Raw genomic sequence first — 26,804 nt, 5'->3', positions numbered from 1 at the left:
GGACCATACCTCTATAGGATGCTCCTTTGCAGAATGCGATTTTCAAGCTGTCTTCGTCATAAAAAAGCAGGAGGGGGGGGGGGGGGGGACCATTGTCGTTTGCAAATTTCTCGCTTAAGAGAGTGGGTGAGGGAACAAACGCGCGTTAATGACATCCTAGTTGAAATCAAGAGGAAGAAGTGGGCTTGGGCAGGGCGTGCAATGCGAAGGCAAGATAACCGCTGGTCCTTAAGGGTAACGGAGTGGATTCCAAGAAAAGGCAAGCGTAGCAGGGGGCGGCAGAAAGTTAGGAAGGCAGATGAGAGTAAGAAATTTTCGGGAATGCGGTGGCCGCAACTGGCGAAGGACAGGGTTAATTGGAGAGACATGGAAGAGGCCTTTGACCTGCAGTGGGCGTAGTAAGGCTGATGATGATGATAATGGTCTTGCTCAGATCCCGTGTGAATGCGTCAGCGTTAAGGAGCTCGTGTCGCAGAAAATCCGGCGTCATCGTCGGCGTCATTCACCAGGAGCGAAAAATGCACGAAAAATGCCCAGGGTAGCAACATAGGAGCCAGGTGGGACACCTAGGGCTCGTAACCTTGTGGAGACATCAGAACCTGACAATCAAAATGTGAGCCACCTGTGCACCATGGCAGGTGGCAGTTAAAGTAAAGATTGATCACGACAGGTTGCTCGCGAAGCAGCCTTGCAGCGTAAGCTCCTCGTGAACTGCTACGCCCCCGTGAGCCTTCGGTCTTCACGCTTCGTACAGGTATGAAGAAAACAAACGGCGGCAAGGGCAAGATGGCCACAGCGACAGCGGAAGCAGTAGGAAAAAGCAAGCCGCCTACGAACACAAGCAAGACCTCTGCAAACGCCACTACTCCTCGGACGGCGGCGACAGGATCGGGCGACCTGTATTCACCACCGTGCACTAGGTCCCAAAAAGACCGATTTGTGAAGCAGATTGCCAACATGGAAGCCTCCATGTCGAAGGCCAGCAAGCACTCGCAACAGAAGTCTGACGCCGGCACGGGTCGCTCAGCTTTGGAGGATCTGGGGAATGCCCCCCAAGCAAAAGGTGCTGGTTCGACGGCACCGAAGAAAGCCCCGACATCCCGGCCGGACTTGCACTCGAGCGCGCCAGGGACGACTACAGCTCCGTCCAAGGGGCCCAAGGGACCGAGAAAAGTCCAGATGAAGGTGAGTGCGTCCGACTGGGGCAAACGGGCCTTAACTTTTACAGATCTGGGGAGTGAATCATACTAGTGCGAGAGCACTCATGCGCTCACAAACATCGACCAGGAATCTTGTCACCGTTCGCTTTCGGTCTTCTGCCGTCGCCTAGCAACGAGAGTTGCCCCGAGGGCAATACCAGAGTTGCTCGGGTAGTAGCTCGCGTAAGTTCAGAGGAGCGTCGCATCAGCTGCGCGAGGGGTTGCTCGGGAAGACCAATATGGGTCACACAACCTCTACCGGTGTCTGTGATAGAAACAACCCCCTGCAAGTGCAGTGGCGCATCGCCCCTATCTATATATATTAATTCGAGAATGACCAATTCTGCATTTACGGACGTTAACCCACTGCAGCTATCACGTCATATCCTTAAGGCAGAGCTCAGGTGTCCCTTCAAATTCAAGAATGAACACCTGCTTTCACATGTCTACTCAGCTTGAATACGTTAAACCCCTACCAACTTTCAGTTGCAATGTTTGATATGATAGCGCGCCGTCTTATACGCTGCAGCTATACGCTTGTGTACGTGGCACCCCACTGCTTACGTTTCGTTTGGCGTGTCCCCTGCGCTTAGAACAAAAAAGAATTCAGTCTTCACGATTAAAGTCGTGGCCACTACAGGCGGTGGCTGACGTATACGCCTCGGCGAACGTTGCACGCTTAAATCGTTTTCTAGCGTAATTGTACAGGAAGAGCTAGACTGCAGCCCTCGTTCCTGCGCGTGACGCACAGCTTGCCAGCCGGCAAATAAGTCTGCACCGGCGTGGAATTCGTTGGATGCATGAGCGAGTGTACGTACAAGTTTGCATCTCAGGTCCAGAGTTAGACGTTCCCAGCGGCAGCGCGAGTCTAATCTGTGTCGTGGCTGGCCAACCGGTGGCCCACTTTCAGCTGTCTTGTGTGCATTGCGTGGCGACAGTGAACAAGTCACGGCGAAGCCAACTTGAAACTGCCGAGAATTTGCTATAGCGACCAAGCTTCATCTCGGGGCTAACTGCACAGGCGTTTGCTTCAACAGAAACTCTCTTGCATGCGCTTTAATTGCTGTCCTCCCAGTCACCTGCACGGTGCCCTACCGACAGCTTCTAGTTTTGGGAAGAGCTGTGTTTGAAAGTATGTGATGTTGTATTAATATAATTGCATGCTCTCTCCCAAACTCTGCAGGGGCCGTCCAAAAATGGAAAATGACTCCATCAGATCGAAGTGCAGGTTCTCTTCCCGTGGGAGCAACTAATCAAAATTGGCGCAACTGTCTCCGGGAGCAGTCAGTCATCGGTCGATGACAAGACAGCCGCAAGTGACTCATTATTTTAGGTCTTCCTTTTAAGTGTGACTCGACCGCCTGGTCCGTGGATGGTGAATAAAAGTTTTTTAGCGCTGAAAAGTTGGGGCGATTTGTTTGTGCCTATTTCGTTTTTTTTTTGTTTTTTTACCACCATGGTGACGGTGGTGTTCGAAGATCGCTAACGGTTTTGCAGGTATCTAGTGTTCTCACAAAAAAAAAGCAACAAGGAAAGCGCTGGCGAGTGCGCGCCGTCTCGACAGACAGATTTCATGCAATCCCAGCCGCTAAGCGTGTTTCCTTCTTAGGGGTTCACGGCATAACAAAAAAAAAATGCTCGCACTGAGGGATATAGCCTTATCACTATTCCCGACATATTCTTACACCGTTGCGCCCCGCCGCGGTGCCTCAGTGGTTACGGCGCTCGGCTGCTGACCCGACAGACGCGGGTTCGAATCCGGCTGCGGCGGCCGAATTTCGATGAAGGTGGAATTCTGGAGGCCCGTGTACTGTGCGATGGCAGTGCGCGTTAAAGAACCCCAGGTGGTGAAAATTTCCGGAGCCCATCACTACGGCGTCCCTCATGGCCGGAGTTGCTTTGGGACGTTAAAACCCGATAAACCAAGAAACCAAACTTACACCGTTGCACTCCCTGATCACAGCGTGAACACCATTCACGTAACATGGCGTTCAGCACATTTTAGTACGCGAAGACACGAGCTACAGTGTTCACGCTATCAGAATATGTACGTATACCAAGCAGGCTGGGAACTCGAATCGGAGGAGAAAGGAACGCTGCTCCCGGGCCACATATGCCACGTATTACCCTCACCAATAAATTTTTGGCCCTCCCTCACTTCGTAAAATGTGGTCCTCCCCCCATTCACTTTGTCGGCCCTCCCTCACTCTTAAAGAAATTTTAACAATTGCGTCATTTCTTAACGCGACAGCGTTAAGGACCCCGTTACGCAGAAAAATTGCGAGGACGCTTTGGCAACGAAAGTTTTGAGAGGCGAAAGCCGAGCACACTATGCCATGACGCCTTCCGGAGGATGTGACGTCACACCGTTCCCATGGCTTTATCGATACCTAAATTATACATATTGCGGGGATCTGAATTGTTAATTGAGCTTTATTACACATTTTTTCACCTAATTTGACACAAATCCGTCGTTTTCCCGACCATTCTGTGATAATTTTCAATACGCCGTGACGACTACGGTGGGTGTGACGTCACACCGTTCCCGTGGCTATGTTGACGTCCGCGCTATTTCGATGCAATTTCGACATTTTTGCCTATAATTAATTAATGTACAGTGATCGAACTTGGCTTCTGTGTTAATTTTTTTACTCTTCTATCTGAAGCAGCCACTTTTGGGCTTCTATATATATTAGTTCCCGAGTTAAACGCGAATGACAGACTTTGTTAACTGACGACAGTATGAGCCATTAAAAGCTTTCGCCTTTAAATGTTTCTTTCTTCTACAAGCTACATACGGAAATATTGCCCCTGAAGACTTAAGAAAAAGAGCATTTTTGAGTCGTCTGTGAACTGCCGCCTCTGTGATATTGCGTAAACAATTGGATATTACTTCACCAACTGTAAGGACGCAACATTGTTTTGGGATGTCTTGCAACGAACCTTGAAAAAGCAACTGGTCCGACGTACCCCACCGCTTTATGAGTAAACCGGCTCCCACGGACCTATACCTTACCCATATGGCCACTGCTGCCCCACTCGACATGTTCTTAGAATTGTCGACGTGCCCTTTTTCGTTCCTTTAAACTTAAGTCCTTTTCTGTGGCAATGCAGCTCGTTCGGGCTACGGTAGTGCCAAAATTACCCGGATACTACTGACAAGAGCCGACACTGCAAGACACCTGCGAGTGCTTGCCCGAAACGTCACTTTAGCGTCATGGTCTAGGTACCGTCGAGCCTCTCCCGCTGAGATGCTACGCTCTTGTGTCGCCTGTGACTCGGGGTGGAGCTTAAAGGTGCTTAGTCGCACCTAATCGCAATGGCAGACTCTCCAGCTTGTGAGAACTGCGGGTGCGATTCTGTTGGGCATGCAGCCCTCGGTTAGAGCTTGAGAGTGTCCTCTTCGCTGCAACTAGCTGCCGCTTGGATCATCGTACCCTTACAGAAGCCAAGATTCTGGGGTTTTGGACTAAACCTTAGTCTCACCGAAAAGCTGTGAAAGAGCTACAGAAGTTCTTAAAGAACTCAGGGTTGAGTTCAAGGCTACAAACTTTCAGTGTGCGTCCAGCGTACCTCATAAAAATGGCCTATGCACACTTGCAGAACTGACCTCCCATTCCTCTCTGTCCTTTCATTCTCTCGCTTTGTTCTCTTTGCCACTTGCAAGGCAGCAATCTGGACGTCACTATAGTTAACCGCCCTAACTTTTCATTCTTCTGTTTTTTCTCTCTCTCTGGTGTCAAAATAGGCTTGCCCGACTTTTTGGAAAGCTGTCCTGAAAAATATAGCGGCCTTAGGACAATGGAACACTGACCAGATATTGTTGGAACATTCGAGATGACTTGTTTTGTGCCTTCGGCGCGAGCATTGTGTGCTTCAGGAGGCGCGAAAGGTCAGTGGCATGACGCGACGCTGGCGATCAGCGAGCACCGCACAATGGCCCCGACGACTAGGAATAGGAGCCAGCGTTAAGCGGTGTTTCACCGATTTATTTTAGCGAATCGCGAGGTCTGTTGTGCAGAAGCTGCAAAGGGACGCTGCCTTCTCGGCTAGAGTCGAAGGAATGGCGACTTCTAGTGCGGTACTGTTAGCTGGGCTTTTGGTCAGCCTGCACTCAGCCGTGGCTTATTACGAAACTCGTATTTCTTGTAAAAATCCTACGGGAAAGGACGTCGACTGGTGAGTATCACAGGGCGTTTATTCGTTGTGCATGGCTTAGGTCGCAAAGAAGATGCTTTATTAAGACGAAGGGACACGGTTGCATTTGTTGCAGTCTTGTTGCACTTGATACAGAGTACCTCTAGCAGAAAATTAATGACGTTGTGGGTCGCACGGTTTCTGACACAGGTGTTTAATCGACGAAATTCACAGAAAAAAAAATCATTTTTATATTCCGGACAAGTATTTGTCTTAAAATTGCTTTATGCAGCATAATTACATTTTTCCTAATTTCCAATTTACCAACCACACAAAATTACAGGCCACTAGTCTAAAATTCATAAACACTGAAATAACTCACGAGCATAAATAAGGCTTCATGTCAGATCCATGCATTTTCTCTTCTAGAGGCTCACGTACAAGAAAGCATTCCAATGTATATGTTGAGGTACTCGAGGCCGTCAGCAACCTCGGAGAGAGAAGTTGAAATCATATTGCGACGACGGCTGGTCATGTTGCTGTGGACGCTGTTCGTTGTTTGGCAGTTAAAACTTGGCCGATGTTAAACGGGTAAACCCGTTCGAGCGTCGAAGCAAACAAATCGGACAATATTTTTTAAAGAGGTATTCAACGCATCTTAATCAAAGGCCTTCCACCTGAACTGCAATGAACGTTAGGTTTACCAAGCACACGACTTCGAAGGAAAAGCTATAACGGAGTCGGGTTGTGCATGGCGGAGTAAAAAAAAAAAAGAGGACTCGCTGGCAATCATACGATGCCATACGAGAGATCGGCGTTGGCGGTATTGAGGCTATACACTCCAGTTTGACTTTGTTCGCGTTCCGATTGCTTGTTTGAACTCCCTTTTATGAAAGAGAGGGCGCTATAGGACAGCCTACTTCTTTTACTCCATAAGACACCTAAATCTCTTTTTCCTCTTTTCTGCTTAGAGTGAAGTCCTTCCGGGTTGAGGAGATGGGTGGGTGGGTGGTCGATTTAGAGTGCGGAAGTGGATGGTAGGGTGGAGGTGGGTGTATGCAGCAGGGTGGATCGAAGTGCGCGGAGGGTTGTATGGGTGGGAGGGTTGGTGGTAAGGTGTTAGTGGTGCGGCTTCACACTTTTGATTCGCCATTCCGGAAGAATGTCGCTCTTATTGCTAACGCAATAAAACATAGAACTTCACTGCAAGGCTTCTGCATTGGACTTGTTTAAGTGCCGCGGGAAGAAACCTAAGTGCCACACCTTTCTGTTAAAAAAAGCCACACGCGGAGGATCAGTTGATTACGCATGTTGCCAAAAATAAAAGGCACAAGAACGTGCGTGGTGCAACTACAGCGATGCGAGAAAATGATAAATTTGCATGGAGATGTTTATCCTAATAAGTGACGCATCTGAAAACGAGCGATAGAACGAACTCATGCCCAACAATTCTGAGCGATAGCATTTTTGAGCAGGAAACCGTTTATGAACGCAGTTTTTTTCTTTTCACGTATTGTAATAATTCACTGTAACAATCAATATATCCCCACATCATCCGTCGGTAGACTCGCATATTTTTTCTCTATTAACGTTATTGCTGTCGTCAAAAGCGTTCCTCATTGGTTTTTTACGGCAGCCTTAACTGTTAGATGCGATCGATGGAAAGACTTTAAAGGAAAGGTATTGCTCACGGGGACCTCGTATTGGTAAAGGGCAACCGAAGTGGTTTTAGAATTCGATGAGTTTAAAAGGGCCGAATGTGTGGAACATGCAGGTAAAGCGTGCGAAATCATCTTCTGCTACCACTCGAAATGGTGGCGTAATCGCCGAATACAGTGGCGTCGAGCGAAAAAAAACAGTTGTTTCATGGAAGAAAACCAACGCCATCGAAGGTGAAGCTCACGAAACGTTGTTAGGCGGCATCGGATGACGCACAGCAGTATGCAAGCGAAGGCAGCGGACATCTTAAATTTCGGCGATAATGACGTCACTGCGAGTTTCCCCACATTCCCCAAAGGAGTGAGGAGAAGCCTGAACATCACCGCAGTTTTTATCTATGCGATTACCTAGTTTACCATTTTAAATGCTAATGGAAAAAAATTTGCGAGGACGCTTTGTCAACTAAAGTGTTGAGAGGTGAGAGCCGAGGACACTATGCCGTGACGACTTCCGTGGATGTGACTTCACACCGTTCCCGTGGCTATATCGATAACAAAATTGTACATCTTTCGGGGATCTTAAGTGTTAATTATGCTTAATTACACATTTATCCGTCTAATTTGACACAAATCTGACGTTTTTCCGTCCATTCTGTGATCATTTTCACTATGCCGTGACGACTTCCGGTGGATGTGACGTCACGCCGTTTCCGTGGCTATATCGCCATCCGCGCTATTTGGACGTAATTTCTACATTTTTGTCTATAATTAACTGACTAATTAACCTGCAGTCATCAAACTTGGCTTCTCAGAACAGCATTCCAGCTTCCCTTTAAGTGCAAGTATTGTATATGTACAAGTATGGAAGATGATTCACTCATTCCGTATTCAAGGTCGCGAAATTGAATGTCGGCCGCGGCGACCGCATTTCGATTGAGGCGAAATGCACAAACTCGCGCGTGTGCTGTGCGATGTCAGTGTGCGGTAAAGAATCCCAAGTGGTCTAAATTAACCCCGAACCCTCCACAAAGGCGTCCATTATAGCTCATGTGTCGCTTCGGGGAGTAAAACCCCCAGATTGGCAATTCGCAATACATTCATTAATAGAAATTGTTGAGATCATAGAATGCGACAAGTAAACAGTATTGGATCAAGTGTGTTGAATATGAGAAAAAAATTAGAACAAGTTGTGACGATTCCCCAAGTCAGCGGACGCGAAGTACACCGCAGGCGCCGTCTCCGCGGCACCCAGCTGCACGGGGAAGAAGGGAAAGGGAAATAAACGCTCCCTCGCTTTTCAAGGAGAGGAGCCAGTTTGACTCCCGCCAGCAACGTGTACTGTCGCTTTACGGGCGCCCCTTCCCGCGCCCTCCTCAGGGCACGTCGGTGATCCGTTTCGGCATGCGCTTCCAAGCTCGCCCACTTACAATACTATAACACAAGTATAAAAAGATATAAGTGTAAAAAAAGATTACCGGCAGAAAACAGTACACATTATAATATAAGGTCCTTTGTTTTTGTGCGAAGCCTGCTTTTTCCCGATCCATGCATACTGAGAAGAGATTTCAGAAATTGGGTTTGTGCTTACCTTAGGTGGGTGCTTTCATTTAGTGGTTGATTTAAAAATTTTTATAAAGCGCGTTGTCGATGATTCAACGTCATCGTCGCCTCACAACGATGATGACATCGCCTCACGATTGCCTTACAACCAATTCGTCGCTGCGATTCACTGTGCTTTGGGTTTCTGCTAAGTGAATGGTGCACGAAGATTTTTATTTGTCTCAAGATACCACTGCCATAAAATTCTCGCGTTTGAACTTTGCAGATTTCAACGTTTTTCCTCGATTTATAAACCTTGTAGGCTCACGCAGTAAGCGTAGTTTGCTCGCAGTGGAGATACGGCGTGAGAACGAGGATACTGTTCTAACAGGTTGGTGTTGCGGACCGGTAAAAAAAGGTTACAAACTACCTAATTTCACGCAATACGCTTTTTCATTATTGATAACTGCTTTTTTATATGCTGACGTCAGTAAAAGCGTACATGAAATTACATTTGTGAAACTTACATTTCAGCCTTTCATTTTTCAACCTCAATGGTGTTGCGAGCGGCTGACGCAATCAAGATGCAGTCATCTTTTATGGTCATGTTTATTTTAAAGCTGTCGGAAGCACACACCTCACGGTCACCTCGCGCAAGGTCAAGGTGAAGTTCCGCTATTCCACTGCTCTTTATTAATGCTGTGGCGTTAACTACGGTGCCTCTTTCACTCTCCTTCTTACAGCCACTTCAATGCTTCTCTCATGCCGTGGTATATGGGTCCGTAGAGAAATGCGACAGTTCCTGCGTCTTTTCTTGAGACCCAATTCGATTTTACGTGCATGCCCTGAGCGCGCACGGAGGATGTCACGTGACCGCGTGTAATAAAATGCCCGTGTTCTACGGCCGACTTCGAGTTCCGACTTACTATACCTTCGTTATAACCGATGTGTTCGTTATAACCGATTTTGAGTTACCATATACTGCATCAGTGTACAGTTAATTATTAATTCACTAGCAATGGTATTATTAAGCCATTAATGGATTGATTAATTCATTAATTATTAATTCATTAGCCACGTCGACTTGTGACGTCACATGTTTGATTGACAAGTTCGCGCGCACAGACACGCTGGCGAGCCGTGAGCCTATAAAGGCCTCCGCCTTAAAAGGTCAGGAACAAGGCGTCCGACCGTTTACAGCTGACAAGCACTAGTCCCGAGTAGGGTTTTCGCGAGGTAGTGCCCATAAAAACTAAAAGAACACAGCCAGAAAACAGACGTATCTGCCTTGCAGAATTTATTATATAAACAAAATCATTGCAGATCACTGTGTTCTGTCACACGAGGTTGATGGAAAACGTCCCCATGCATTGAATGTCAAGGTCCTCGCCCATTGTGGTAGAGCTCTGATGAACAGAAAAAAAATGTCAAGAAATAATTTATAGTCTGAAATAAAAGCTAGGCAGACGCGTCTGTAAACGCAAAAAGTTTTGAGCCATGACACGCGGCAGACAATCTCTCCAACTTAAACCCCCATGAAATCCCAATAGCAACTGCAGCAATTCCTCTCAGAAGGCAGGTGTATGTTCAGCTGGCCTTCTGAGAGTATTCAAAATTTATTGAAGTGTATTTATGCCTTGCCATTCTGGATTGACAAAAAACGAGGACATATATTGTTAAGGTCTCCAGCCACAGTGGTCGAGCATTGGTCAGCAGAAAAAAACATGTTATTTCGTATGGTTTATGTTAGATGTAGTAGGATTTCCAGATGGTACCATCTGCACAAAAGAGAACGCTTGCTTCAAAAGAAAAAGAAAAGATGTTCGTGTGCAGACAACGAAACAATACCAGAAAAAAGAACAAAGTCTTCGTCGCACACGCAGCTGAGGTTAGTGCTAACGATGTAGTATGAAAGCTTGACTTTTTTATATAATATAAAAAAGTATAATATTCAGTATCGCTCGACCATCTATTTTTAAGCTACAAAACTAAAAAGCTGGTGTTTATGTGAAACAGACAGCTAATATGGTGTATATAGAACAAGTCGCGCCCCGCCGCGGTGGCTCAGTGGTTACGGCGCTCGGCTGCTGGCCCGAAAGACGCTGGTTCGATCCCGGCCGCGGCGGCTGAATTTCGATGAAGGCGAAATTCTAGAGGCCCGTGTACTGTGCGATGTCAATGCACGTTAAAGAGCCCCAGGTGGTCGAAATTTCCGGAGACATTCACTACGGCGTCCTTCATAGCCTGAGTTGCTTTGGGACGTGAAACCCAATAAACCAACCAACCAGAACGTTTTTCTTGACAGCTGAATCACTCAGCGCAGTAAGATAAGTTCTGGTTGGTTGGTTTATGGGGTTTAACGTCCCAAAGCAACTCGGGCTATGAGGGACGCCGTAGTGAAGGGCTGCGGAAATGTACGCGTTGATTTATATTTGATGATGAATAATGAATATGCCTGTAAAGTTTAAGGCACGCACGGCGCCGTTTTATTCCGAGTTTTCCAGCTGTTGGAGGACTATGCGAACTTTTCGTGGTACCGCATGTTACAAAAAAAAAATATATTGCCCTTTACAACGCTTGTGTTCAATCTTTTAACTAATCACAATTGTTTCAAAATCAAGACGGTGAAAATGGGCTTGAACAGCCCGCTTATGATTAGACCTCGTTGGTGCAAACAAATACACAGCGAGCTCTGTGGCTGTAAACTGAGTGACGGCTTCCGGCTTTTTGATAGGTACTAGAGACGAATTGGTCTTGAGCTTGGTTCTGTCATGGTCGTGGTATTGTAGGAGACACAAAGCGGACCTAAATGGGTGGACGGGGGTACGGGACAGAGGGACCGTTAGTAAACTAAAAACCGAATTTTGATTAAAGTAAAGTCTTGTTCTCCCACTCGTAGAAAGAAAAGAAAATGGGTAGGGTGTTAACGAAGTTAAGCTAAGCATGAGCGAAAGCGCTTGAGGCAACACCGCCTCAAAGGGAACAGCATGCAAGATCAAGGTAAAGGGTCAAAGGTCACAGTCAAGGGTCAAGGTCAAAGGTTGAGGTTCACACATATCCCGTGTTTTTCAGCCTTGCTAGTGAAGCAGTGTTTTCGCACCAAAAAAAAAAGTGAAAGGGTACGAGACCACACCGAAATATCACAGAATCAGTATAAATGAGCAAAATAGTTTACGGTTTATGAAAGTTTAACGTACGAAAGCGACTCTGGCTATGAGGGACGCCGTAGTGAAGGGCTCCGGAAATTTCGACCACCTGGGGTTACTTAACGTGCACCGACATCGAACAGTACACTGGCCTCTAGAATTTCGTCTCCACCCAAATTCAGGCGCCGTGGCCGGAATCGAACCCGCGTCTCTTGGGCCAGCAGCCGAGCGCCGTAACAACTCAGCCACTGAGGTGAAAGTCCGCGCGCATGCGTTCTCAAGTTTCAAGCCGGCTATGCAGGCGTACAACACTTATTTCCTTGCCTTGGAAGTATATCCGTTCCTCAATTACGCGCGAATCCTCTTAACCGCAGACCATGCAAGTATACGGGATTTGTGTGCTCGGTAATAGCGGTAGAAGCGACTCTGAATACGTCAGCATGAGAATTCACTTTGTGGAAAAAAAAAAGACTTTTGTTGTTCTGATGTATGCACTTGCCATATGCCATGGTTCCCAGTGGCAAAGTTGAGAGGTGTAAAAATCCCCTGCCCACTTTTGGGAGAGGGGAGGAAGATGTAGAAAGATGTCTGCCCAGGAAGAACACCTCCCCAAAATATCACTTTTAAGCACCCTCGTAATATTATTCAGGGTTTATAGCGTTGTTGGCGTCGTACGCGTAATGCTTACTTCGCAGCAGAGAACGCCCGCTGTGGGCTAATTAGCAGTGACAATTCGATTCAGATGGGCCAGACGGTGCAGGAGGAACCGTAGAACTCCATCAATCCAGCGGTGGGCAGAATCTATAAGCTGTTTAGCTATTCTGTACGGTAGTCATGGAGTAAACAGGTGCTTCCCGGCTTCTACCTGGAAATGGCGAGTAATTGGCTATAGCTTGATAAAGTAATTAATAAAGCGGGGAGCCCATTCTGCTGCTTCAGCTATTACAAGCAAACCTGAAAGCCTGTCTATGTATGTCAGGTCTTAGGCAGTAGTAGGCGGTAGATAATGAAACACTGTACAGCACTACAATTTATTTGTTGAAAATACCTTAAGCCACTTTAGAGTGTTGCAGTGTGGGTATGTATACTCGCTGTATGCCCAAAAAAAGAACTAGGGCAAGGTGGTAACAGATAAAGCACATACTAACTCAAAGGAAATGTAAACACTTTGTTTATACTGTCCATATGGTAAAGAGAGGTTGGTCCGATGGTACTTGATAATCACGAAGTGAACAAGGGAGGGATTGCCTAAGGGTGCTTGGCAACGTTTCGACAAGACGACTTATCTTCGTATGGGCGCACAGACGAAAACAAATCCTCTTGTCGAAACGTTGGCGCACCCTGAGGTTTTCCTTCTCGTGTTCACTTTGTGATTATGCTGTGTTCAAGATAGCGGCTCGTCAGAGCGAAGTTAAACCAGCGGAGAGCTAATGGAGCTTTGAACGGTTGATTAGAGTGCAGGCTCAAGATGAGTGTGGCATCTAGGGCTATGAAGCACGCCGTAGTGGAGGTCGCCGGTTTATTTTGCATTACCTAGGCTTATTTAATGTGTACCGGCATCGCACAGCAAATACACAGGCGTCTCTTGAGCTTCACCGTTATAGATACCCAGCCGCCACGGACGTGTTAGATTTCAAAGCGACTAATTCATCACGCCGGATGCTTTTTAATGGACATGTAATGCAACAAGCGTGTACTAATACTTGCTCTAATGCTGCTTTTGTTGACTGGCAGGTTCATCGTCTACAAGCTGCCCAAGGGGAGCGACCGCGATGGCAACAGTTTTACTCCGGTGGGAAGTGAAATGGCCTATGTTGACTCTAACTCAATTAAATCAGGACTCTGGACCCTCTTAAAGCAGAGCATCGACGAAGATGAGGGCAATCCGGTCAGCCAGACTTTGGCGCCCATCCTTGGGGAGAAGAATAAAGTACGTACTCATGAATTATCATTAAGCATGAAATGCTTTTAGCTCCCGTTGTCGGCGCGCCGCGGGTCACCAGGATAACACGGAGGCGAACCTAAACGAACTTTGGCAGAGTTTTCAGTCAGCCTGGGGCTTTTTCCCGTCAGAGGACCCATTTCCAGCCAATGGCGTCGGCCGATTCTCATGACCCTGCTAGTGTGAAAAAAACGGAGTGGTAGATGAAAGGGGATAATCCCTATCCCTCTATGGTCAGGGATAGACCCCTCTATCCACTGTGGCGCCGCTCCCTGCATTGTCACGCTAGCATTGTCGTAAAAATCGGCCGGCGCCATTGGCTGGAAGGGGGTCCCTTGACGGGGAAAGCCGCTGCGTTGCTGTATCCGATTATAGCACTTGATAAGCTAGGCTAACTAGGCGACAGCGCCGCGTGAGTTGCCTTCATTTCGCCATGCACGCGAACCCTAGAACACAGGCCCCGTGGAGCCATTTATCGGCACAGCCAGTAACCAGCTCTAAATCTCTCTTCTTCGACGTGGTGATGGGCGGGAGCGGTGGCGGCGGCGTCCAACCGTGCTGAATGTCTCAGCGTTCTGTGTAGCACGTGCTGGCACCACACCCTGTTCTTCTGTACGTGACGAGCGCTGGTCGCCATACACAAAAAGTGGCAAAGAAAGCCCGGCGCGCTGTCACTCGTGAAGAAATCTAAAGGAACGAAAAGTGGCGAATGAGGTACACACCTGAAGACGCGCGTGCGGCTATCAGTATATAACAGCCGTCCGAGATTACGGTACACCTTTCCAGTAGTGCACTTCATGCTTGGATGTATATTCTCGACTACGAGAGTGTGAATTTTTGCTAAATTATCTCTGATGGTATGGTGCGTGGGATACACACAACCTCGCTGCAGTCCCTCAGGCATTCTAACGTATGTACAGTGGTGAGCAGCCTTGTCTAGAGCGCTCGGGCGGTGCACTTCCTTGCAAACAAATCCAGATTTTGTGGCAGCCTCTAGGGTCCAGCTGCAACGCTTGCACGGAAGTAGCGCCAGATAGCCTCGTAAACAAAGCAGGCGCGAAAACTTTGCCCTGTAATGAGGGGCTGCTCTCTAATTTCGGTTTTTGTTACCAAGTGCGCACTGCTCAAGCGCTCTAGACAAGGCTGCTCACCACTGTACAGGAGTGAGCGGAAGGAGCGATTGGAGTGCTCTGCAGCACGCTAACCACGCTGCTTAGAGGAGCTTGGGGTGTGTGCATGTGAGATAGATACAGTGCTGCGATATATCAACGCACTGTGGCTCCTGACCTTAGCTAGGGCAGGTGAGAAAGCAGTTGGGACAGCACAGCGGTCTACGTTTACTGCTGTCCGCGCCTGTAATTTGTTGCAGAACTTGGGGACAATGGCAAAGTGTCTTACATTTATCATACCGCCCTCCCGCTTTGAAAGCTATAATGCGATAGAAAATAATAATGCGCTATTCAAATTGCATTGCGTAACTTTAGAACGCAGCAGGAGAAGTGGCCGATAGGTTTTCTTGAGCAACCCCAATTCTATCCCCTCCCAGCCCCCCTCGCCCAATCCTCCCGGCCCTTCGACATCGCTTCTGAATCTGAAGGGTAGTTTTGAATGCCTCGAAAACAAATCAATAGAAAACATCAATAGAAAAGTGTAAAGAAAACCTGAACGTCAAGACAAACTCTGCTTTGCTGAGAAAGTTAAGGTAATTGCTCGTCTCTTCAACTCCTAACTTGAACAGTGCGTTAGCACGTGTCTCGTAAATTAAAAACTGAATTTGATAACACTTTGTGCATGCAACGCTATTTTTGTGCAGCATGCGAAAAGGTAAAACGTGAACAGCTCCTTATCGGTATTCTGGAGGCCCGTGTACTGTGCGATGTCAGTGCAAGTTAAAGAACCCCAGGTGGTCGAGATTTCCGAAGCCCTCCACTACGGCGTCTCTCATAGCCTCAGTCGCTTTGGGACGTTAAACCCCATAAACGAAACCAAACCTTACCGGCATAGCAAAAATAATGCATAAACGTTAATTTATCAGAAATTATCGTCCCATCATTATTATGTAAACGTCGTGAAAATTGCTTGAACATATAGTAGCTAAATACTTGACGGAGTTTTTAGAAAATAACCATTCCGCTTTTCATCACAGACAAGATGGTTTCCGACGCCGCTTGTCGACAGTCACTCAACTGTTTGAAACTGTTCATGCTTTCGCCGCGGCCATCAACTCAAACAATTCAGCAAGAAGAAATTCAACAGATAGATAAATTCGATAACACTGAAAGCATCTTTAAGCTGCTGCTTTAAACATGCAAAAAAGTGCTTAGTGCCATGAACTAAGTAATTGCGGTCAAGTTATCAGCCGCCTTTTTATTCATTTCAGGGTGTTGCTTACGCTTTGTACAACTACCAACCACCCCCAGAATTTGGAGGAACGAACAAAGGTCATGCGAAAGGTAAGCTGAATCGCTCCTTTACTATATCCACGTAGCCAGCTTCAATCAATCAATCAATCAATCAATCAATCAATCAATCAATCAATCAATCAATCAATCAATCAATCAATCGATCAATCGATCAATCGATCAATCGATCAATCGATCAATCGATCAATCGATCAATCGATCAATCAATCAATGTAATTTATTCAAAAGAAAATCTGGCTGTTCTCAGGCCGAAATGAGGCTGGATTAAGTCTTTTTTCTATTCGTCGTGGAAGTAGGTTTCGAGCATTTTATAGCTTCATGTGTTAGAGTGTCCTCTCTGTCCCCGACGAGGAAAGTTAAACAGTGCATGGATCCTGACGGATGATTGTGGCAGAAAAAATGCAAAATATTTCTGTAAAAACGATTCTTTTCAAAATAAATTTAAACACTGCAAAAAATTACAAAGTGAACAAGAGAGGGGAAAGCCTCAGGGTACTTGCCAAAGTTTCGACAAGGCTTCGTCTGGGCAAAGCGCTAATCATTGGGGGAGGGGGGTTTAAACTGTGCCTTCACTCCGAGGAGGAAGGCCCGTTGAGAGGGAGGAGGGTGTGAAGTGGGAAGGGTGCTGGGATGGGGAGGGTCAATCTTTTCAGGCATGATGGCTGCTAAAATGGTCATCTGGTTGGGGAGGCTGAATGTTGTCCAGGCATGATGGCTGTTAAAGACGATTAGCTGGTTAATCAGCTTTAGCAGCCATCATGCCTAGACAAGATTCAGCCTCCCCACCTTAACACCCTTTCCACTTAAAACCGCCCCCCCCCCCCCTCACTGGGCCTTCCTCCTCAAAGGGATGACCATATTTAAACCACGCCAATGATTAGCACTTTGCACACACGAAGACAAGCCCTGTTGTCGAAACGTTGACAAGCATTCTGAGGCTTTCCCTCTCTTGTTCACTTTGTGACCATCAAGAACCATCTGCCCACCCTCTCTCTACCTTGTACTGCAAAAAAATTGATCGTCGTGTAGGAGATTTTTTCCCCATACGTCTTAATATATAAGCCGCTGCATATTTTCCTCATAATAAGCACTTAAATGGGAGCGATCGTGTCGCATGCATCTCAGCATGTAACATTTGGCTGTTCTCATGCTTATTCCGAAATGTCAACGCGCGCGCCTCTATGATTTGCCAACTTGCCGGTGACCAAGTTTGCAAACATGAGTTTTATTTTTTTTTCAGGGATCCTGATGACCGCAAATGCAAAGGGCTCAGTCTGGCTCCAGCATAGCGTGCCTAAATTTCCGTTGGACGTGAAGGAAGGTTATGGATATCCGGACAGCGGATACACAAATGGACAACTCTTCCTGTGTATAAGCTTTCCCCACAGAACAGCCGAAGCAATAGGTACGTTTGCCTGGAATGCAGTCATGTGACACAGCCGTGTCATTACTCTTCTCAGTGTGTCGAAAAATATTGTAGATTTGTTTGTTTCGTGAACTCTGTGTTACAGCAGTTTTCTAGCACACCGACATATGGCGCTGCGGGCCCTCGCGGCAGCTACATGCGCGCCCTCTCGGCGCTCCAACGAGCAGCGCTAGCAGACGATGCTGCGCTGCTCTCTTTCGTGCATTCCGGGGAGTGCTCAAAACCGCGCACTGTGGACTCACAGGTCGTTCAATTAACCAAAGTTGTGGCCTATTCTATTCAGGGAATTTTAAAGGACAGGGACAATGACATTCACAAGCCCACACCATGTTAAAGGTTGAAATAAATCACGCAAGTTTCTGAAGCAGCTCATTCTTCGGTAAATGGGCATAAAGCGAGAAGGAAATTCTTCTCCAGTTTTGCCTGCTTCAATATTCGACGTAAACCTGAAGTAGAGAAGATATTTGGGTCAGATAATTGTGCTCATTGCAATAGCTAGATCGCAAGCTTTCTGAGGCTTTTGGAAACGTCGTTTCGCACCAAGCCGCTTAATAGTGTGCAGTGAATAATACGCGCTATTCTGAGCTTCACAGCGGTTGGCACTGTTGAGCGCTATTCCTAAGAATACACTGTCTTTTTAATCTGAGGCGGAAGAGAAAATGAGTCTTTGCACTGAAGCTGTGTATAATCGACAATAAAAGAAAAGCTGAGTTAGGTGCGGCAGAATAGAAGACACCTATTTGCAAATTCACTTTTATTGCAGTCGATAGTGACGTGGTCCTGTAATAGTAAAGGATCCTCTAAGGAAAATATTATGCCTAATGTTAGAACAGAGAAGCCTTAAGCTGACCTCGTGCAAAGACCTGCGGCAGAACAAGGCAAGGCATGACATAAAAAAAAAACTAATCGCAAGCTGTCCTTTCTTTGTGAGTTTCCAAAGCCACCCCCAAAGCAGCTGCATGTCTTATGGCTGACTGGTGTGTGGTACATGTGTATGGCGTTTGTATGGGCATGTGTATGAAAGCGTATTTCTTTAGAAGTGGCACTCAGCCCTCAGCGTGATTATCATTTCTTTTTGTTTGTTTGTTTTCAGCACACCACTTACGCGTGCAGTCGGCCCACGTCTACCAGAGCTACCTGCCGCCATGGCTGCGCTCCCCACAGCTTAGAAACACAGAACTCAGCCTACTGCTTCGTAAGAAAGTAATCAAGAAGGCCCAGAAGCCGAGGATTGACACTTTTAAAAGCAAAGGAGGGAAAACCTTCCTGGCCATTGCGAAGCCGCCGTACTGGACGAAAGGTATGCCTAACGCGAACGCCATGTGTGTAATATTCACGGATGCCACACTCTGTCCTCTCCTTCCCTGTCATTCATGACAGCAGCTTGAAGCACCACTTTGTCCCCAAGAAGGTGAAGTATCTGAGGGTTGCTTACATTTGGACATGCGGCTTGTGCTATCAGAGCTAGGTTTGGGGGAGATTGAATACTAGGCCACACACACACACACAAAAATCGGTAGAGGCACTAAAGATTGATTTAGTGGTATTTAACGTCCCAAAGCGACTCTGGCTATGAGGGACGCCGTAGTGGAGGGCTCACTCACTCGTTTCTCTGATTTCATCTGTCACGTAGCACACCCCCATTATATGCATTAAAGAGCGACCGTGCGTGCCGCACGCTTACATGATATACTACACTCTAAACAGGAAAGAGTAAAAGGGAGTAGTAATTTGTCCCCAGTCCGCAGTGGCTGAGTGATTGGGCGTTCGGCTACTGAGCCGGATTTCCCGGGTTCGAACCCGGCCGTGGCAGCTGCTTTTCGATGGAGGCGAAACGCAAAAGGCGCCAGTGTACTGTTCGACGTCAGTGCACGGTAAAGATCCCCAGGTGGGCGAAGTTATTCCGAAGCCCTCCACTACGGAACCTATTTCTTCCTTCCGTCTTTCATTCTCTCTTTTATTCCTTCCTTTACGGCGTGGTTCAGGCGTCCAGCGATATGTGAGACATGTTGCGCCATTTTCTTTCCTGCAAAAACCAATTTTAAATTTTCAATTTTTGATCTCTTCTCTAGCGCACTCTCTTTTATACAAAGGGAGTTCGCTAGAGGACAACTTACTCCATTTCTACTCTCCCGTATAGGTGTATTCCTGTTTAGAGTGTACCACCCTTCCCTCCACCGAAGGCTAATAAGCTATACCGCAAACAAAATTACAAAACACCCTCTAGCATGTGCATTTCGCACCACCCCAGCTGTCGCTGAAATTCGCAAACCACTAATGAGTTTTCCAGCGGTAACTAATCATAGATATAACTTAATGAATTGTTCACAAGATTTAGGGTTCTAGGGTTCGCACACTTCCATAGCACCTGCACCTCCGTGCCTCGTCGAATGCGTTTTGAAATGCTGAAACTTAAAGTACGGGAGCCAATGGAAGAGACGAAAATAAAGAGCCGATTTGGTGACAAAAATACTAATTTGAAGAATTTATAACACCAATAGTTAGGCTTCTAAGGGCTGAAAAAGAGGGACGTAGCTTTTAATTGCTCGATGCCTTTTAGTTGAAGTCAGTAAGAATTTTGGCAAAAACTGGCATGTTCACAGCACTGTAGCCGTTGCCAAGTAGCCTAACCAACTCTGCAGTGGCGAAAAGGTCCTCACAGTAAAGGCTCGCTACAGCCTTGCATTTATTTAATTTCACAATTATTTATTTCACAATAAGACTGGTATTAACAGGGAGCATTATTTGCGACATCCCGATTATGTCTCACCGCGTCTTGATCATGCCTTTAAAATTAAAGAGATCAGGTGTAAAACGAACTTCTTTAAGATGTCCTTCTTCCCCCAAACAATTCGAGAATAGAATAAACTCCCCCATGATATTGCTACCATTACCTCCACTGATGTTTTTTTTTCCTCACTGCGAAATATGCATTGTAATTGAGCCATTGTTTCTTCAATGATTGTGAAAGTGTTACCTGTCTGCTTGTTTGATTGTAAATTCAGTTGCTTGCCTATCTTCTTTTTATCTGCATTTCCTGCTTTTTCGACTGTGTTTGAGTCGTCTTCCCCCCCACTGTAATGCCTCACGGCGCTGTGGGTACTGTAATAAATAAATAAATAAATAGCGACAGCTGTCAATGGCATCTTTCCTGGTTCTGCGAAGTGGGTATAACACCAGGGATAAACGACTAGAAAACGACTCAGCTCCACTCGCAGCTTAGCTGATTAGTGGCGTCCTCTGTGCGCAGCGGTGCTAGACAGTGGTTGCGCTGTTCGTGCTGCCATGCACAGATGGCGTCACGATAAGACGCAGCGTAAAGCTTGGGTTATTTGGGTTTGATTTTCCAAAGCAACTCAGGCTATGAGGGACGCCGTAGTGAAGGGCTCCGGAGAATTTCGACCGGCCGGGGTTCTTTAAGACTCAGTAAAGTTTATTGAGGGGATTTAAGGACACGTACGGCGTTTTGAGCTTCACAAGTAGCTGTACTTCACACTCGCGTTACACACGTGTGACGACTAGATATCATTTTTTTTCCATCGGCTGCGTTAACGACTTACTGAACGCTCAAGATCATGACGTCACAAGGTGGCAAAACAAGTGAACTCGAGCACTCTTCCGAATTCCTGGTGATGTTACTGAAAGCGGCCACTAATCGGCCCGCCTAGATAACATTCGCATGATAAATGGGGTAAATGCTGAAGTTCTCGGTTACCCCACTCTGCGATACCGGCATAGCCATCACACCACAAAAATGGCTGTGGCTTGGCTTGGTTAAGCCCGGTAATTGCAAAAGCAATACTGTAGCTACGCCATGGTTCAGCTGGTAGTGTAGCTGGTGGTGGTGCTTGTGGTTAGACTTGTGGCGATGCATCGGCTATACAATCCAATCCAATGCAATCTAATCTAATCTAATCTAATCTAATCTAATCTAATCTAATCTAATCTAATCTAATCTAATCTAATCTAGTCCAATCCAATCCTATCCAATCCGCGCCGCGCGCGGCGGGCGCAGGAGTTAGGCAGCAGCCACCACGCGCGGCCTCGCCTCGCGACGGCACAAGTTGAAGCCCTGCTCTTGCAGCTGTGACGTCACACCGCTAGGCGCGCCGCTCAAGGTCAATGGTAGCTACCGCCGCCTCGCCACGCGAGGAGCTGAAAGTGAAAGTAGTATTGCTTCGCAATAAAAATAACGCAGTGTTTGTCTGCGTGGCTTGCCGACTAATCCTGCCCCCTTACAGACGTCTACAAGAACGAAGTGGTCAGGTACGCCGGCGACATCATTGCCGTGCAGTCTTGGCGAAGAGGCACCGGCGGCCCTCAGGAAACGGATTGCTCCGGACTCCACGGTGTCACGGACGTCGACACGATAAACCTGAAATTCGCCCAAGGCCAAGTGGTCGAGTTCAGCGCTGCGGAGGACCACAGCAAGTGGGACGTCGCGCTCCGCAAGGGTTTCTTCTGTTTCTCCTCGCTGAACCGCATGGTGAGTTGCGAGACGAGAGATTCTGTTAGGGGGCAGCAATGGCTCACCCTCTAAGCTCCGTCAAGGCACCCTAACTTTTATGTACAGGAGGGAAATGCTTAACTGTATGAAGACGAAGGCCTTTAATGGCTCATACTGTCTTCCGTTAAACAAAGCTTGTCACACGCGTGTAACTCGGGAACTGAAATAGAAAGAAAACCAATGGTTGCTTCTGATAGAGGAGGAAAAAATGAGCAGAAAAGCGAAGTTTGATGACTGTACATTAATTAGTTAATTAATTATAGGCAAAAATGTCGAAATTTTATCGAAATAGCGTGGTCGTCGATATAGTTACGGAAAAAATCTGACGTCACATCCACCGGAAGTCGTCACGACATAGTAAAAGTTGTCACAGAATGGTCGGAAAAACGTCGGATTTGTGTCAAATTAGATGGAAAAATGTGTAATTAAACGTTACTAACACTTGCAATCCACAAAAGATGTATAATTTCGGTATCGATATAGCCACGGGAACGGTGTGACGTCACATCCACCGGAAATCGGTCCCGGCATAGTGTCCTCGGCTTTCGCCTCTCAACACTTTAGTTGCCAAAGTGTCCTCGCAATTTTCTCTTCAAGCGCGTCCAAATGTTTGCTGTCGCCACCCTTTTCCCCATGCCTTAATTGAGAAGGATGGAAGAATCGCTAGCGGGCCTTTTTCTACGGTGGCAGTCTAAGAAAACCGCCCCCTTCAAGTGCTGTTTTTCGGTGTAAGCAGCACCTCATGACAGAAAAGTGGAACGAGAAGAAAGGGGTCAGCACTCATATTATCGAACTGAGGATGGCGATGTTAAGAAGAAAATTTTAATTAGGTCCTTGTAATATCATTGCGCGATTTGGTGTGCGCTGCATAGTACAGTTTGGTGCTTTCCATAGCAGTGTTTATGAAAAAGGGAAGAAACGCCGAGTGGTCTAAAATTGAGTTTAGTTTATTTTATTTCACAGAAACTCCTGGCCAGCTACTAGAATTGATTAATAGTGTAAAGAGACAGTTAGACGTGGCCCGTGTATCTGTTCCAAGCGATTACAGTTGACAGAGCACACGCAGTATAAAAAGCATGCATAAAAATCGCATTAAACATAAGGAAAACAGCGGGAACACCTGTAAAATATGCACATAAAGGAAGTATTGCGCGCCATTGCATAGAAAGTGCGGGTCAGTGCCTCTGGAATTTCGACAAAGACTGCGGCCTTCTATTCCAGCTGTGTATACAACACTGAACATTTGCCTTTGTGCACAGTTTTACCATCATTGAAAAATTAGTTGCTCTCAGTGGCCTGTGCCTACTTACAGTTGCGGCGCATATTTGAGACAGTTTCCTTCTTAATTATGAAAGCAAAGCGCATTAAGTGAGTTTCGAAATCAGCAGACAAAATCAGTCACGTGCAGTGACTTTGTGTCGATGACGGTGCTATGCACAGTGAATAAGGCTTTTCGAAGAACTGTTTTGCAAGCTTTGAACTTAATTTTTTTCAGAATGTTCTACCATACAATGTATTATGCTATTCTTTCTCAAGCTTTCGCAGTTCAAACGAGGAGGCGAGGTCACCTGCATGTGGGACGACTTGGTTGCCCAAATATTTAGGGATGCCATCGCCGAACGGAGCGACTGCGGGAAGGCAGAGTAGCAACTGATGAAGACTCCGCAGCCGTATACCTCTGTGTCCCGCACTCTACGTGACCGACAGCCTTTACACATGTCGCCGTGTCGCTTCACTTTTTGCTGTGCTTCTGCTTTTAAGGCGAAATCCTTTAAGCGCTCATACTCGCGGCCATGATCATCTCTGTCCGTCCATCCGTGACATCTGAAGTAAAAGTCGTAACTAGGTATTACTAGTCAAAGTCCTGACTAACTAGTCATTAACCAGTCATGAGTAGTTAATCATGGCTGGATAGTGATGGATAGTCATGACTGATTGGTAATGACTAACTAGTCATTAGCCAGTCATGACTAGTTAGTGTGGCTGATTAGTTATTATTAACCATGACTGGTTAGTCGTGGCTAACTAGTCGTGGATAACTAGTGATGACTAGTTAGTCAAGAATAGTTGACTAACTAGTCATGGCTAATTAGTCACGACTAACTAGTCATGACTGGTTTATGGCTAACTAGTAACGATTGAATAATGACTAACTAGTCATGACTTACTAGTCAAGACTAGTCATGACTAGTTAGTCATTAAACAGTCATGACAGGTTAATCTTCAACTAATTAGTCACGACTAGTTAATCATTATCCATTCATGACTAGTTAGTAATTAACTAATCATGACTAGTTAGTCATGGTTCATGGCTAATTAGTCATCACAAGCTAATGCAATAGACAGTAGTAGCCCAAGCTGCGTGGAAAGGCTTTCGCCTCGAGCAGTTCAGATCGTCAAAGTGCCCCCTGATATTTTGGATACTACATGAACTCCAGAAGCTTGTAATGATTCGCATGCCCAGCAATTTCGTATAAAAATTTCGAAAATCGCAAGATTGTAAGGTACTTTTACAGAAATATTGAAGGCAATCGTCTACTCTTCTGACATGCTGCAAAATCTTTCTTTTAAAGTGTTTGCATCGATCGCATCGAACAGTTAAGACTCCCATAGAAAACCAGTTGGGAACGGTTTTGGCGATAGCAAAAACGTTAATAGAAAAAAAAATCCAAGACTGCCTGTGGGCGATCGGCGGATATATTGATTGTTATAGTGAAATCTTACATTATACGAAAAAATTGGGCTCACAAAATGTTTCCCACTCAAAAATTTTTTTGTCCAGAATTGTTGGGTATGCGTTATATTTGTAAATAAAATACTCCCGCTCACGGGACATGAGAAGCTTGCGTCTGTATGGAATTTTTTTTTAACGCGCTTCAAATATATTGCTTCATATGCCACGCACCTTATACGAGCCTTTTAAATCCGGTTACATGAAACAAAAATTTTGAAGCTTATAATAACTTAGTAGTCGTAGAACTGACTGTTTTGTACTAGCGAAAAGGTGTTTTCAGACTGGACTGCTGAGAACAAGTACACTGGGGACATGCAGAGCTAGGCTGCCTCCTATCGTCTGTCGCTGCGAGGGCACAGGGGAGGATGGTCGTGGTTGCTATTTTCGTTTTTTTTTCTGGCGCATGTCCGATGTCCATGTCCAACATACTCGGAGAAACAACTTAAAAATCCCAAATTTGTAATTCAGTTCTGGAAATATTGAAGGTAAATTCATTCGTCTGATATGTAGTAAAAATTTTTAAAAGTGTTTTCATCGGTAGCATCGAACAGTTAAAGGTGCAGTGAAGAGGAATCTGAACTCGTCTTTTTGCCGCGGGAACTCAATCTGCACGTTCCGAGCATTGTTAGAAATTTTGATTTATGGCCCTGTGTGGCCGATTTCCGTAATTAAATCGAATTAACGTCCGGCTCCCGCCCTTTTTTTTTTAATTCTCCCCCGTACGGTGGGCGGAGTCGACCAACGCGTGAAGTGCCTTTCACTAGAGTGTACTAGAAAGGTCTGAGTGAGACGAACGAGGCGCTCAAAGCGAGGCGCTGGCTGTCGACAGAATAGAGGGCGCTGTGATCGCAGTGGATTGGCTGGGCGCGCCGGCAGACGCGGCGCAAGCTGTGCGCTGCGGCCCCTTCTGCGGCGTCTTGTCTGTACGGGTTGATTCTTTTTATTCAAACAGGGGTCATTGGCGCAGTACAGCACAAGATAGGTCCCCGAGGTATTTTGTAACGCTTGTAGTCGCTGTCTCCACAAAAACCAGAAATTGACCGTCCCCTCCGTGTGCGCGGCAGGCGAGTTGCAACTGCAGCGCACTCCACAAGTTCGCGTGTATGTCTGGCCTGGCAGCTTACACCGAGTCTACCATTAGCAAACTTTTGTTCTTCGAATACTGATGAAATATCCGTCGTCATGCAAAGGTAAATAAAAAGTCCTTAACCAGACAATGTGTATTAGGCAGCGGAATCGCGAAAGAATATGGTGTCAGCGCGGAAACGAAATAAATTTTCGCGGTATGAATGGACGTGCACAAAAACGGAGCGCAGGAATGCGTTCGGCGCGATTTCGCGCTTCCAAATGAAAGTCTGGAATCGCAAAGTAGAGAAATGTTACAAGGTCGGAGCGCTAAAGGGCCTCCGCGTGCGCAATCGCAACAGCTGAGTGCAAGACTGGGATTCGAACACCACTCAGCGCTCAATTTACTTCTCTCTGAACACTGGCCAAAGTACTGTACGTTGTACAAGCAAAATAGTTTCTTAGTGTTGCGTAAGGATGAATACATTTTTGGTTATGGTAATAAAAGGCCGTGAAACATGTCAATAATTGAAAAGGAATGATGTATATTAAACCACTGATGGCAAGTGCAACTCAAATGTATGGCCAACTGATGCAAAATAGGTCAACATTTATTTTGCGAAAGCAACAAGCAGTACTGCTTGTCAGCGTCATAGGCACCTGCGCACTTTTAGGTGCTTCATCCTTTGACGCCTTTCATCATTTGATTTGTTTAGGCCCTTAATCAGGAAGTGGAGCCGTGTTACAATACAAAACTTCACAACCTTGCACTTTACTTCGCCTTCATGGACTGTGCATCTAATTGTTTTTGTTCTGGTCCTGAGCAGTGACAGCACGTGCAGAATGCTGTCAGCATGTGTAACTGATTCATGCTGAAGCAGCCCGTAAAGGCACTCTCCCGACTCGTCGTCGTAGTTTCCACTGTCCTGCACGGCCGTAGGTGCAGGCTTTCTTCCTTTTGCAGCCCGGGCTTTTGAGCACGGTAGACGTGCCCCGCTTGCGTAGTGCACGTTTCACAGGTGCCTTTG

The 26,804-nt window shown here is 46.4% G+C and overlaps 2 protein-coding genes across 3 annotated transcripts; both read left to right on the top strand.

Moving 5' to 3' along the window:
* Nucleotides 1-701: 701 nt before the first annotated feature.
* Nucleotides 702-2,512, top strand: LOC149347656 (uncharacterized). Its single transcript, XM_089585636.1, has 2 exons — nucleotides 702-1,185; nucleotides 2,383-2,512. Exons 1-2 carry the CDS (start codon nucleotides 757-759, stop codon nucleotides 2,404-2,406), a joined length of 453 nt encoding a protein of 150 aa, XP_089441762.1. The 5' UTR covers nucleotides 702-756; the 3' UTR covers nucleotides 2,407-2,512.
* Nucleotides 2,513-5,090: 2,578 nt separating this feature from the next.
* LOC149347655 (plancitoxin-1-like) lies at nucleotides 5,091-25,308 on the top strand. 2 transcript variants are annotated; one of them, XM_089587279.1, is made up of 8 exons: nucleotides 5,268-5,378; nucleotides 9,068-9,197; nucleotides 13,414-13,609; nucleotides 16,002-16,074; nucleotides 17,285-17,449; nucleotides 18,564-18,770; nucleotides 21,712-21,956; nucleotides 23,514-25,308. In XM_089587279.1, exons 2-8 carry the CDS (start codon nucleotides 9,088-9,090, stop codon nucleotides 23,622-23,624), a joined length of 1,107 nt encoding a protein of 368 aa, XP_089443405.1. In that variant the 5' UTR covers nucleotides 5,268-5,378; nucleotides 9,068-9,087; the 3' UTR covers nucleotides 23,625-25,308. The 2 variants fall into 2 exon arrangements, with proteins under 2 accessions (XP_089443404.1, XP_089443405.1); XM_089587278.1 differs by lacking the exon at nucleotides 9,068-9,197 and having other exon boundaries at nucleotides 5,091-5,378; nucleotides 23,514-25,306.
* The last annotated feature ends 1,496 nt before the right edge of the window (nucleotides 25,309-26,804 follow it).

This window comes from Amblyomma mixtum, chromosome 4 (genome assembly GCF_055824585.1).
Source record: "Amblyomma mixtum isolate Tamu chromosome 4, ASM5582458v1, whole genome shotgun sequence".
Taxonomy (NCBI): Eukaryota; Metazoa; Arthropoda; class Arachnida; order Ixodida; family Ixodidae; genus Amblyomma; species Amblyomma mixtum.
The sequence above is the reverse complement of the archived record's forward strand: the minus strand, read 5'-3'. Positions and strand labels throughout refer to the sequence as shown.